Raw genomic sequence first — 14,811 nt, 5'->3', positions numbered from 1 at the left:
ATCACGCTGCTACACATGGTTGTACGCAAACCAGCCAAGTAAGACCCTCGACCGAGATAGAGCTGTTCCCGTTCCTACAGCACTATCTATTCGTAAGGTTTTTCCCATTTTTTTCAGGGAAAACAAACTTAACCATTCAACAAAATGGAGCCAGTATTCCTTCGTTTACCCTGGTTCTAGTTGTTTTACCCATTCTGCTTCTACTTTTAGCACAAAACCTTAAACGACATCGAACGAAACGGAAACCATCGTTCTCGGGTGGGATTTGCACCCTTCCTTCAGCGGCACTGATGCTTCAAATAGTTGCCAGAGTCACTTCCGCTGAGTTGCGCGTAACAAAATCAACAACAAAAAAAAGTAACAAAAACACTCAACCCATCCTTAACGGTGGCCCGCGATCGCAGTGGCTTGTTTATGCTGCACCATAAAAGCGCTTTTCAGCGCGTCCAAAATAAACGTCGAATGAACACATTTTCCCGCTAGAATTTAATTTTCTTTTATTACTTTATTGTTTTTGTAATCATTGCGCGTCATGGGGACTGCAAGGCCCATTTTCCCGAAAATGGGTGTCACGGTGAGTGCAGACGATAACGGTGAAGGGGGCAGTTATAGGGCACTTTTCTCTACATTTCTCAACAACGATGTCCTACAAACGAGAAACACCTACGTTGAGTGTGTCTGAAAGAGAGCGAGTAGTGTGAAATTTTCCATCATCCTTTTCGGTTCTACCAAATGACGCAAAATTGGCACAAAATGACACTGCTTCCCATTCCTTGGTGATCCATTTTGTTGCCTTATGCCTGGTTTTGTTGGGACGATATTTTGAAGACAAAAAAAAGTGTATGGAGATTGTTAGTGCTCTTTTCCTGTACTTTCTGCAAGGCTGTGTTGGTTTTTGAGTGACGAAACATTTCGTCGTTTCATGATGAAGATGAGATGGACATTAATATTGGTTTTGTTCTGCTGCATTTTATGCTTGCAAAAGAAAGGAGAGTAAACTGTGGACATTTTGTAACATTTTTTTTTAAGTCAAACATCTAGAAGCGTTCGTTGATCGAATTATGAACAAAAAAGGAAAACTGAATAACATTTTGTTATTTTTCCCCTTAAAGGTAGGCTGTAGACAAAACTGGTCAGATCATGAAACCAGACGTACGGCAAAGAAAAACCAGAGAAAAAGTGTCTAATAATCCTTCTTAAGTTCGTTATTTGCGGAACTAACCATAAACAAAACAAAATGGTCTCACGGTTGCTTCGGGTATAATTTTTTTTTCAGCCTAAGCATACGCTTGGGATTTCTGGCTTTCCTTGACCTTGACTGGGCGCAGCTACCTCCTGACAATAAAAAATTCCCATCCCATTGACATTTGATTAGAAAACCTTGTTATTCACAATAAAAGCATTTTTAATATGTTCCTTTGTTCCTTAGAATAATTAAATCGAAAAAATAATAATAAACTGAGTTGCAATCAATAACAAAATACCATAGTACCGATAAGCTTTTATACAAGAATTAAACAACGTAATAGCTTGATAGCCAGTTTGATGGTATACGGTCGCTCAATCAGTTTGTATATGGCGACCAAACGAAACGATAGAACATACGTTGAGACATACGCATGTCTCCACATGTTTCTACATTTTCCACATGTTAAAGCATCAATCTATCCCAGCTCAAGCCGATCGAAATGTTCTGCGGGAATCATAAGTAGAAAATAGATTAAAACAAATTCGTTGCAAAAACGAAGTATAATTTAATGATGGAAAATTCGCCTGAGGGAACTGAACAAACTTCTTTTCTATCATTTTAACACCTAAAGTTTCGGTTAATCAGCACAAAGTTTGAAAGGGGTCAGATGTTTTAAGATTCTAACTTTCAAATAAAAACTAATGTTTGTTAAATTCAAATTTTAAACAATTTTATAACCAAATTTAAGGAAATTGTAAACGTTCTAGGTTCTATCAAACACACGAGTTGTGAAACTTCCTGCCTGCAAATACTTCCTTGGCCAACTGTACACGTAGCATCCATAAATGCTCATCAACTGCGTACCTTAAACCGACCTCAATCAACATTACCTAGCAGCTCGAATTTAATGAAATGCTCAACAATATTACTACTTTCGTATTGAAATACTTCTCCCGCATCGTGCACCAAATTCCTGCATGATAGCAACAACAACAACAAAAACCGCTCAACCGTTTACTCGTTTTCTTTCCGCCCAAAATACGCTCGTGATGAAAATCGATCCCTACTGCGTACGCAACCCGCTAGCATTGGCAAAAAAAAACTCGTAGCTGCTGCAGTACGGGACCGGCAACCGGTGAATGTTATGGCCCGTCGCACACATACGCCGCATTATGATGCGTTATTTGTGCGTTTAACGCCAAACTTACCGGCGGCGGTGGCGGCATGATCACAATATATGACACGGCCCCACAATAAGAAGACGGTGGAGGGCATTCATAATCTCACTGTCATGAACGGAAACACACAGCAACGTGGGAAACAGCGACAACAAAAAAATGGAAACATAAACTAACTAAACCATCACCTGGTGCGGTGTTAACATGGTGACCATTTTTTTTTTGGTTCACCCCACCTTCTTCTCCTCACATCACTGAGCATTGCTGGTAGCCATTTTCATTCATGCTTTTTTATGACACGAAACCAGTGGATACATCGTCATTTTTTTTTTGGGCTGCAAAGCAGGTGAACATCGTCAACGATCTTTGCGCCCTGCACATTAAAGTGCTCTGTCGTGTTTTGCAGCGCACGGTGCTTTATATTTACGTCCAACGAGCCTTCCGGTTGTGTATTTTCCTTCCAACAACAAAAAAACCGTTACATTAAACGTGCAGCTTCTTTCGCGTATCACCTGAGCGTGGCGTGCACCTCATAGCAACCACCAATTGCAAATAGCCGAGGAATTTGCGAAACAAAACTCACCCCAAAAAAAGCACACATACACACACATTCTGTCCAACGACGACACCGCGCCCTAAACGGCGCTGCTACGGTTGTGTCTTCCCCCAAACATCGGTATCAAAATATAGCGCACAGAAAATGCCCCACGGTGTGGTTTTGCAGCATCGTACCCCAAACATGGAGGCGCCTGGTAGCTCATCCAATGCGAGTGGCTGCGTAGCGAAGTGCGACGGTTTCGACGGGGAACAAAAAATTCAACGAGCGCCCACTGCAGACTCTAAATAAATAATCATAATAATAAAGCTCAAATTTACTGCCTACGCACTTGTTTTTCCTCACTTTTGACTTTTGCTACTTCCGTCTTGCCGTATCACAAAGGGGGGCGAAAAACCGTTACCTTCCCGTTCGAATTTGCTTCGCGCCCGCTAACGGTGGCGCTGTTGTTTGCTTGCGCGCCCTGTAAAAGCAACATCGTGTACTAACATCACCGGGACGCATGGATCGCAGCATCAGGCCGTAGCATATTTTTATGATCATAACGAAAATTTTATTTCACTTAATGTACCTACCATCTCGCGAGGCCATCCCGCTGTCAGGCTGTCATTTGCTGCCAAAAAACCCCGGCACCAGCTCCCGGCTTTGCTCATTTCGTGTCATTGACTAATAACTTCAAAGTGATTCGCGTGAGCAGTACGGTAAACAGGCGGCAAACTAAAGGTGTACCCGGAGCACAAACAACCTTGCGACACCTTCGCAACCGGCCAGGTTGGGGTGCGGTGACGGAGAAGGAGGGGGGGGGGGGGAAAGATCATAAGCTTCATTTGCTTTTGCAATGGTCGCTTTGGGAGGGTAGCCAGGAAAATGTAAGACCGGAATTTTCGCGCTAAACAGCCGGCAGCGGAAACCACAAACATTTTGCGTTCACTTTCGACCGGAACAGTCGACGGCTACGAATTTTCATCAGTACGGCGCGGGCATGTTTTATGGTTGCCAAATGTTACTATTCTCGCTGCTGATGGCGCTCATATTTTGCGCTAATATGCGGCCGGTGTTTCTTTTTTTTCGGCCAAATGATTTGAACCAATTTTTGTACGTTACTTTTTTCTTAATCATTTTTTTCTCCTTGCTTCACGTTGCAGGATCAAGTTGTGCAGCACAACTCCAAGTCGGGTGTCATCATGAGCAGTACCGCACTGGCGTTGCAGACGGTAACACGGCACCAGGCAGGCAACTACACGTGCATCGCTTCGAACGTCGAAGGTGATGGTGAAAGCAATACGGTCCACCTAAAAGTCATGTGTAAGTATGAAAACTAAATACAAGAAATATGTGTATTACTTTTAATTTGTCTTTACATTTTTTTCGTATTCAATTTATTGTTGTAAAAGGGCGTCGCTTATGGTTTTTTTTTGTATTTGTTTAACACTATTAATTTTAAATTTCTTTATTATTCATTATTATACACTTTCTCTCGATTCTCTTAAGTGTTGTTAACATGCGATTCTCATCTATGCGATCCTCAAAATGGTAGCTTTTGCACCAAATAATATGGTTTTACGCGGGCTGCAATATTTCAATTTATATTAAAAGTGTTAAAAATCCCTGAGGTAGCCGTAACAGTATTGAGATAAAATTTCGGAAATGGTTAAATGAATAAAAAAAATCCTGTGTTTTCGATGGGAACAGCATGCAGTAGTCTATTATGAGTTGTAACAATCAAGCCAACAAACTACTAGGATGGTCTACTAAAGACTGTTCATTCATTTAAAGGCTGCAAAACTAGGCATAACTGAGTAATTTATTGTACATCATAACAATCCTGGTAAAAACTTACGCCTAAATAGTTTCGGACGGGATGCATTAATTACCTGACAGATAGAAATTATTTTGACTCGTAAATAATTATCTTAGTGTACCCAAAAAGATTGGAAGTTTGCTTTAACAAGTCATTAAATCATCACACTCTTATTATTGATTCTAACATTGTCAATAACTGTGCTAAAGCTTCTAATTTTTCAGTTTGTAAAATTAATTCCTGAAAATCCAGATATTGCATAAATTCTGTTTAGTGACTATTCGCCTTTTTGATGACGCTATGTAAAATGTGTCAACTCCACACATAACAAAATGAATTTATAACTTTTGAAAGCATCGAGAAAACTGATTCCAACCTACCCCACCACTAGCGTTCTCACACTTTGTCACCAGTCAGTTGGTTTACGTGCAGCAAAAGCTAAAGGTGATGACGGGCGCGAACTATGCAGACATTCGCAAACAATACCGCCATAACAAACTCAACCCGCAAGACGTCAACCGGAAGAAGCTGTGTACAAAAGCCATCCTGGCGAAACCATCCCACCGAACGTTGTAAATGTGTGCACTCGCATTGCTTCATTGCCGACACACGGCAATGGTTCCGTGTCGCAAAGATTTTCCACCTTTTGCTACCTGCCCGCTTGGAATGCCGAAGTACACAGCAGCGGAAAACAGCAATACGGAGCACAAGTGAATCCTTTCCCAACGAGCAGCCCGGAAAACTGGCAAAACAACCGAGACGTTATGTTGACGTTACTATCCAATCAAACGGGTGACGATGGTAACGATGACAGTGAAGCGTCACCCCAAAAACCCCAACCCTCCGTCCCATTTTGCTCTTGGGAGCTACGAGGGCAACCGGCAAACCATTATTGATGATTATAGTAGTGGCAATTTATGAAACGGATTACGCTTTATTTGTATTTTGTTTCACACGTTTGTTGTTTTGCTTTCCCTTTTCTTTCCTTAACGTCTTCGGTCCCGACATTGTATAACATTGTTGCAGTCGCTGGGAAATGGGAAAAACTGTGCTAGGTTATGGATTTTTATGCGTCAATCTACCCTTATGATAGCATCCCGCCATCCCACTCGGTATTCTCGACACTGATTTGACCCTTTTGCTGACACCTTTTGCTATCCACCACCAACGGTCGTACGTTATCTAACTTTATTAAACTTTTTATTGAAAAATTCTACCCTTCACTAAGTACCCAACGTGTGCTAAGCCGTTTAGCAACATGGAAGCGAATGTTATTATGTGCTTCTCTTATCCACCACGATCTATTTTATCCTTTCTTTGTCCAGCGTTTAATTTCCCTTTTGCGTCCATAAAACGGTGCCGTTTGCTTTATAATATTTGCATCGTAATGGTGAAAATTTTATTTGTTCCTCAAGGTAGTATGTTTCGTAGTAAAAGCAAGTTCAATTATATTGAAAGTCAAACAATTTACAACCCATATCTTATCTGATACTGCTGCTGCTAATCCACTTTACATACCAATAAGGCTTGTTTCGTGCAAATTTGTACATCATTAATAATTCCCTTTGATGTGGTTTAGTACATTGCCGAATAAATGATTGGAAATTCTAAGTTATTTCGAATGGTTTAAAATATTCTAAATTAATTTTAGGCTTATCCTAAGCTTTTCGTTTGACTAAATTGTCCAACGACGCTTTAAAGTTAAAAAAATAGCTGTACGATACTAGTTTCTTGTTTTACGGAAAAAATGTTTAATGATCATTTTTCATAAAAAATTTCGAGCAATTCCAATTCCAAAACAATGTTTTGAGAAAGACGTCTTAGAACATTACACATATACAATTGAAAATTGGGATCAATTTTCGGGAATTGTGGGTTTTTTTTCTCTGTAGCTAAGATATTTGTCAAGAGAATAAAATTAAATTAAAGTTCCAAGAAAGTGCAACAAAAATCCAGGTTAGATTGTATTGAAAATATTTAATTACAAAGAAATCATGGGAGCTTTTCCGCAGATTTCTTTCTTCTTTCATTTGAAAACCAAGGATTAGCATTTGTTGCGTTGAATGTTGATCGATTTCGATCACCTTTACTGCCTCTGACATTTGAAGATTCTTGCCATCAGACGAAAAAATCCACAAGCTCTGAGTGCTTTGTGGTAACCAATAGAACATACTCGAGAAATTTGTAAGATCCGGTCGATTAATTAATTAATAACAATATTGGAAACATAAAATTAGCTTGTGTCAACCTATTCTAAATCTGTTTTGGTTGGTACGTATCATAAAATATCCAACAAATAAATTAGAAATAGATTCGCTAGTGTCCAGTCAATGAACTAATTATTCTTGAAAAACGTTTTAAGGGTAAAGATTTCAGTTTTTATTTTAAACAAAGTAAATATCTGCCATCATCTAAACACTTTACCTCCAAGTCCAAACGGCCTTTATAATAACAAAATAAAAAAAAAGTATGGAACAAAAGTATGCATGGAGCTCCTACTGTTTCAATTACTGTACAACTTTCCTTCGCGTAAGAATAATTCGTAAAAACTCTTTCGTTGATTAGTTCTTTACTATTCTATTTCAGTAATTGTACGATGATTTGCTTTCATCGTTTAAGCTGCCCGAACCCACAAACAGAGCAAGCAATTTAGAAAATAACACTCATTCCGAACGTCGCTCATGCAAACGTTCACACAACTCCATTTATCAGCTTCTTCTAATCGCTCTGGTGCTTATTGAAGTAAGGGATTTATTTTTCATTTTACTACTACTTTTCGCACCATCACGAACATCCTTGGTATTGCGTGTCGGATAACAGATTCCGTTTCGAACCCCCCCTGGGGGCAGACGAATGTCTGATCGCACACACCGAAACAGTGAACGTGGGTAAAGAAATAAGAAACTGCTCCTCATTGTCCGGTTGTACGGTGGCTTCAGCTGCACGATCCCGATAGGATCGTTATTTGGAAAAGCGTATTACAGAATGACGCAAACAACTGGCTAGCTGGTTATACGAGGAAAATTACTAAAAATTCACCAGAGAAAACTCATTAGTCACAAAACTTTCGTTGCACTTGCAAAATATTTTTCATTCCACCGCCCGGCAATCTCACCGCGAAGATTTGAGAGCAGAACCCACTTTCCTGACGAAAAAAAAAGAACGGAAGCCAAATTGGGTAAAATTTCACGTAGCGTCCACACATTCGCTTTCTCGCTGCTGCAACGGAGCAGGCAACATTCCGTCGACGGCCCGAGTGTGGTTCCCAGCAATGGCATTCCACCGGGGAATCTACCATACGCCTGCGGTACGGTACAGAGAAACTTCCCGAAAACCACCCCGAGACGCGGGCACAATATCATAGTCGAGGCCAACTCCACCAGACACTTGGTACTGCTAGCGACTGTGTGCAAGTCGGCAAGAAGCGCACACACTTTTGTGCATGTAAATTATTGTGTTTATTTTAAAATTTTCCCAAAACGTGTTCGACTTTACTTTTTGTACGTTTTGTCCCACTTCTACAGGCCGCCGCCGACGACGACGTGCATCTCGACGCCTCGCACAAAACTTGTTCTTGCTGCTGTGTTGTTTGGAATTTAGCGTAAACCGAGCATTCGGCACATCTTCGGCCCGCTCGCTGGTGCAAGGTTGCAGAATGACGTTTTTTTTGTTTACGTGCTCTGTTTTTGTGCTACACCCGTAAAAGGCTACACGAGCGGTTACAAATCCGGGGTTTGCATATTTCTCGGACCACCCTTGTAAACAGTGGCGCTAAGCCGTAAACTTTGTTGAAGGCACTGTGGTACACAGCAAACCGATTCCACAAGGCATTGGTTTTTCGGGATGGCCGAATTTGAAACTTTGGTCGAATTTTTCCTTCTAACCTGAACCGTTGCGGTGTAGGTAATTTTATGCCATACCATGCTTCGAAGGTGTGGTATACTTAGATTTTTGGAGAGAGAAGTTTTATGAATTTAATTGTTGAACTGAAAAGAAAACTATGCATTGAAGAAGCTCCTTAGGTCTTTAAAGGTTGACTTTTTAGCCTGATTCTGTAAAATAGGTTTAAAAATATGTTTAATTACATTTAATATCTGTAGTTGAATTCATTGTGCTGCGTTTTTTCTATTACAACTGTTGCTCGATATTAGGTGGCATCAGTGGTGGATTAAGCTTCTCGGAAGACCTAAGCGGAATGGTAATTGGGGCCTCAAAACAAAAGGTGTCAAATTTTGAAAATATTGACCAGGGGGTGAACTGATTTCAAAAGCACGGTTAAGATGCCCCAAGCATCTTCTTAGTTTACGTACCGCTTAATCCACTCCTGGCCAGAACCAATTCGTTTAGTGCTTGAGCTAGAAGGCCCTTCAAGCCGGGGCCTCGCACGGCTGCTTAGTCCGCTTATATGTAGAAGCATGTCATTAGACAAATAAGAAGTATTACACGGCATTTTAACACACGGTAATGCTTATCATCCCAAGAAATTGTAAGCAATTTTATAAGCAAAAGCGCCACAAAAAGTCTAAACAATTTTGAATATATTAAACAAACTGTAATGTGTCAAATGCGAGAAACACAAACACTTTAACACTAGAATCACAAACCGTTTCAAGCCTTTTTGATTGTTGCTTACTTCATAAACCAAATTGATTTTTTTAAAATATTTTTTATAGTTCATGCTAAACAAGTAAATGTAAATGTAAAAGATGTAATGTATAAAAAATCATGCTTCAACTAATGTAGAATAGTTTAAACAAAAAAATAATACAATGAAACTGAAGCGTTTTAATCGCTGGTCCGGTAGTTCTAGTGATAATCCAGCACTTTTAAAAACGGAAATAATCAAATAAATCACAAAATGACAGATGACTCCAGTAAATATGTTTATTTTGTATGAAAATGTGCCAATGTTTAACTTCGAAAACTTAAAAAAAATTGAAATTCCAAACTGGCCAAATGATTTCTTAAATTTGTTTAAACATTTTCGAAAAGTCCCATAATTAATTTAATGTCTTTAAGCATATCGCATTTAAATAATAAATGTACTGTTGGTACTGAGCAGAGCTCTTGCAAAGTATATTATTTGTTTCGTTGGTATATATCAAATTTCTACTGTTTTTTTAACTGTATTTCAACTACCACGTATTTAACGCGACTTTTATAATCCTTGTGTACAAACCACACAAAACATTACAAAATTCCCTACCTTTTTAGAGCAAACATGCTTAATCACACACTTACTTCAACTAATAAGCATATACAAAATGTGAACCATTATCAATAAATGATTTTGTAAATTCCATCTGCAAATCATATTCAATAAATTTACTCCTTTGAAGTGCTGCACAAGTAATGGCCGGCAATATGTTTGCCGTGGGGTGTTTAGGTACTTCATCCTTACCCGCTCGCTGGTTTTGAATTGCAAACTTATCAAATAAAAACCGGCACCTTCTTCCCATTGAGAATGAAGCAGATCAAAAATATTACCCCCAAAATCGGAAAGCATCCGTTTTTACCCTGCCCCATTCCAATGCCATGGGTGCAAAATGAAGTTACGATCAACTTCATGCCCTTTGAAGCTTTCGCACCCTCTGCACGCAGTGCCGATTACGACACAGACCCATTACGACAACATCAATAAAAACTCATTTTCCACCGGACTGAATCGAAACGGTATAGAGTCTGCTTCCAAAATATTAGCATATTTTAAGGAAACTTTCTTATCGTGTGCTACCGCGCTCACTACCCGCAAACCGTGGCCCACAAATCTGGCCGACGAATATATTCATCGATGAAACGCATGAAATGTTGTTCAAGACAAATACGATTTTACAGTTCGCTCGCACAAACCCCGTACTCGTACTCGTGTTACCCAGAATGCGAGGGAGACAAACTTTCCACGAAGGAACTGGAGCGATCGCAAGGGTATGAGATATTATTCCGCCAGCTTCACTGCATCGAACCAACCGTATAAGACATGGGCCAGGAGAAAGTTTTTCCCTGCTGTCTTTGCCAAGGGTTTTTCGGAAGTTACTCACCAGTGTAGACGTACCCCACTTTTCAAACGCACAGCCGGCAAACTCGATGTACACGGTGGGACACGGTGGGCTGTGTGGTGTTCTACTTCAAACGAATTTTATTTACAATTCAATTGACTTTCCTCCACCACCGGGTGCTACGCACCGAAGCTGGAGCAAGCTTTGGAAACTTATTTTCCATCTAATATGTTAATATTTCATCCGCTCGATCGAACTGGTACGGCAGAACGAACGTGAACAGGCCATTTTGGATTACGAGAACACGACGGAGTCTTACGGGATTCTACCACGCTGTTTCGCAGCATTTGCTAACCACAGATTGCTGCAAAAGCAGCTTCCACCAACCGATGGCATACCTTCCGAGCGGTATGCCTCTGTAATGGCAAATTCGACTGGCAAACTTTTCCATTCGGCTGCAGTAGCTCAACCCCGGATGTAATCGGGAAAACGGCAATGGGTGGAGAAAAAAGTTTTACTTACTTTTCCGGTTCTACCGAACAACCCGTAGCTGCAGTTTGCGAACACTTGGGCGAAGATTCAGTCACCCACCGTGCGCCCAAACGCGCGCTACACATCAGATAATGGCCCCGAGCACAAGAACGAGTTTCTGCATTCATCAAATGAAATTTATGTACAATGTGCATAACATCCTTCCTACCCCGGGGGCCGATGGGAATCGTTCAATGTAGCGACCGATAGTGCATACGACAAGAATAAAAAAAACACACACAAATCTACCCTCATACCTTTACACACAAACACATTCGTTTCATGTACGATAAACCATGGCAGTGACCAGCAGGCACACTCGTTTGAATAAAACATTTAAAGTTATTGTTATAGTTTATTGCAATGCGGAAACGAAGCAAATACCGGTACGAGGTTGGGAATGCAACAAGCATTCGATGAAAGCCAATGCAACAGTGCAAACTGTCCAAACCGGACCATATTTGTAACGCACATCAGCAGGCAGCAAAATGGATGGGAGGTGTAAGAGTCGGTGGGATTTTGAATTAAGCCGACCGGGGTATTTTATGGTCTGCCATTGATGTGTTCGTTTCGGAATTGGAAATTGGTGCAGTCACCATTTTAGCAAGCGGTTACAAGCGGCCACCGACTGACGGTTAGATAGGGTGTGAACGAACGGAATTAGGAATCTGCAGCTGGACAAATCTGTAAAGATGGATTGGCTGGCTCCATTCAAATTGTGATTAGATCTAGTAAAATACATTGGCTTAAGGTGAAGGGTTTGAAATAAAATGGTTTTCTTTACGCAATGTACAAAGTATTGTACATACAATACTAAATAACTATATACATAATTTCATAAAGTTAACAAGCGAAAATGGAATGGCTTCACATTACACCATAAATTATTTTGTATTGTTTTCGTAAAGAACGACCAATGCCGAATGCTAGACTTATTTTTACTAAGTAACCGGATGATCTGTCCTTGTCAGGCTACCTGGTATTAACATCTACCTTATCCTAATATTCATTTTTAATTTAATTTTTTTTTCATAAATGATTATTACGGAATTAGCTTACAACGAAATAGATTGAAATTCAAAAATACTATTATTTGCGCCTATAGGTAGACAACGCGCATTGATTATCAAATTAGTGAGAGGATTACAATAAATGGTAAGCGGAAGTGTAAGGATTTATGCAATACTTTATAAATGTTATTGGTATTAACAATATAACCGCCTTGCCCGAGAGGGACACTTAACCATATTGAGAATTGAATATTTAAAAAAACGCTTTTAGCAAAGCTGCGCCTTAAGATATGCAGTCCTCAAAACAAATTTATCTTTTCTAACCAATAATTGTCGTTTTGACTTATATCAACATCAGAGTAGCATAATGTTTGTTTGTTTTTATAGGCGGTTACTTAATTAACTATTTCTAAGAGCTGGATTATGTTTGCAAGTGTTTTGAAGCCGGAGGAATAGAATGGATAGCATTAACCACGGTAGCGAAAACGATAACTTATGAAATGTTTTGATTTTGTACTTATATATTTGATACGAAAACAGGTTTGTTAAACGTTTAAAGAGATACAGAATAAGTTGCTTTAACCTTTCGCAAGCTGTCAACAAACTCTTCACAGAAGCTGCAAAAGCTGCCTAAGCGAATGAGATAATGTAGACACGGTTTGGCTTAGATAAACTATGCTTTCCCCACTCGCATACAGCTGTACACGATAGCTGCAGGATAAGCGAAATGTTACCAAAACTATAAACGACCAAGGAAAGGATGCACGCTCGTCAACGGATTTGCCCGAATCGAATAGTGCAGCGTGTGGTGTAGCACTGTTGGAACCATTGCTGCTAACGAACCATCACACACTACCATCAGTTTCGCCATCATCATTGCCATGTCACATCGCCATAGCCGTGGTGTTGCAAGCTAAACGAACCGACGCTCTAACCCCATCGTTTCCCTTGGTTCAAAGCCACAGCCAGCTTCTGCTTCGAACGAATTGAGGTAACGTAACGGAAAAGCTAGCACATGTCGTCCTTCACGTTACACACAACAGCGGAAGAAAAAGTGTGCAAGAAGCCATTCTCCTCCGCACCGCGGTCCATCTGGCATGAGCGTGAGAGAGATATTTTATTGCAAATATATTTATGTTATTTGATTTTGATATGAATATGTTAGCACTTTATGCAGATGTAATAAAACATTCGCATGTCGGCTCGCTGCTCTTCCCAAATGCGCCACCAGCCGAACGCCATGGCAGATTGTGTGAAGGGAGGTCTTTGTATCGGGCTCGTTTCACATTCACATTTCGGTTTCCATCAGCCAGCATCATCACCGGCGGCTGTATGGAGCGTGTGAAAAAGGGCAAATAAATTTTCCACAACCACACACTCGCACTCCCGGGGCGGGTCCATCCAGCTACTGGCGCTGGATGCAGGTGAAGATGGAACCGTTCGTGGGGTTTCGTGTAATGGGCAAGTATTTATGGGGAACACATGCTTGAAAAGTAAAAGCATGACAACCTTCCATACCGAAGGTAATAGCCTGTACCCGTACCCGTGTCAACATGGGGCAGGCGAATCTACCGAAACATACATTATGTCGGGATCGGGGTAATACGGTGTGTGCCCACTGTTTCGGCACTCGCATTAGCTGGACAGATGACATTTGGTTGAGGGTTTGCTGGCATTACCCGACCCTGGTATTCGTTCACGCGTTGGGGTAGCGCAGCACTGAACAGAGCGATAACGCTCAGGATGTGGAGAGGAAATCGAAATTTAGCCACGCCTGCCAACCACACGTAGCCTTTGACCCTCAACGCCGGCAGCAGAAATGTTACGTTACGGACTTTTCAACAGCACGATGATCAACAAACAGCTTTCCGTGTGAAATATTAAGCAGAGCGAATGATGTAAAGCAATCCCACTAAGCTAGTGATGGCGTTACGGTGTGATTTAGTTTTACGCATACAATACTGTGCAGTATGCCCGGCATTTCTGTTTGAATGCTACAAATCAAAGGCTAGTGGCCGTTTCGCTTAGATGAAGTTTTGGAACTCGGATGATAACACACAGAAAAACACATCCACACACACGCCGATAGCAGTCACCATTTTGTGAGACCGGTTTACCAGAGGTGCAACTTTTTGTAGCGAAAAACAGATTAGGAAAAACTCGCACAAAGGTGATCATTTATGAAGCAAATTATTTATTTTACAATGAGAGTAACTTGTTTCAGTCAACAATTTTTGACCGGAAATTGTTGCACCGAAAATAGGGACCGACATAGGGTTTTTGAAAACAGAAAATAGTATGAATGTTTAACAAATAGCTAGTATTTCATTTCATGTATTGCTAATAAGGCTTTACAATTAAAAATAGTAAAAATACACCTAAAATTTAACGCTAGCATAGAGTTTTACGGTACAAGAGGAACACGGAAAATATCTATCTAAACTTGGGATCTTAGACGAGAACAGAAAAAGAGTTAAGTCTAGAACCCCCATCTCTAGGACCAATGTCCGAGCGACGAGTTGGGTTACAAAAGAAGGGACGCATACGAAG

General features: G+C 40.5%; 1 protein-coding gene across 6 annotated transcripts in view; it reads left to right on the top strand.

Annotated features, from left to right (window-relative positions):
- LOC125765409 (hemicentin-1) overlaps positions 1 to 14,811 on the top strand; it is a 211,656-nt gene that overhangs the window by 130,155 nt on the left and 66,690 nt on the right. For all 6 annotated transcript variants that reach the window (XM_049430479.1, XM_049430483.1, XM_049430481.1 and 3 more), the window contains one exon: positions 4,069 to 4,228. In XM_049430479.1, the coding sequence (XP_049286436.1) occupies positions 4,069 to 4,228 (160 nt within the window). The remainder of the gene's footprint in view (positions 1 to 4,068; positions 4,229 to 14,811) is intronic.

Source organism: Anopheles funestus, chromosome 2RL (assembly GCF_943734845.2).
Source record: "Anopheles funestus chromosome 2RL, idAnoFuneDA-416_04, whole genome shotgun sequence".
NCBI lineage: Eukaryota > Metazoa > Arthropoda > Insecta > Diptera > Culicidae > Anopheles > Anopheles funestus.
Note: the sequence above shows the minus strand (reverse complement) of the source record. Positions and strands in the feature narration are given on the sequence as shown.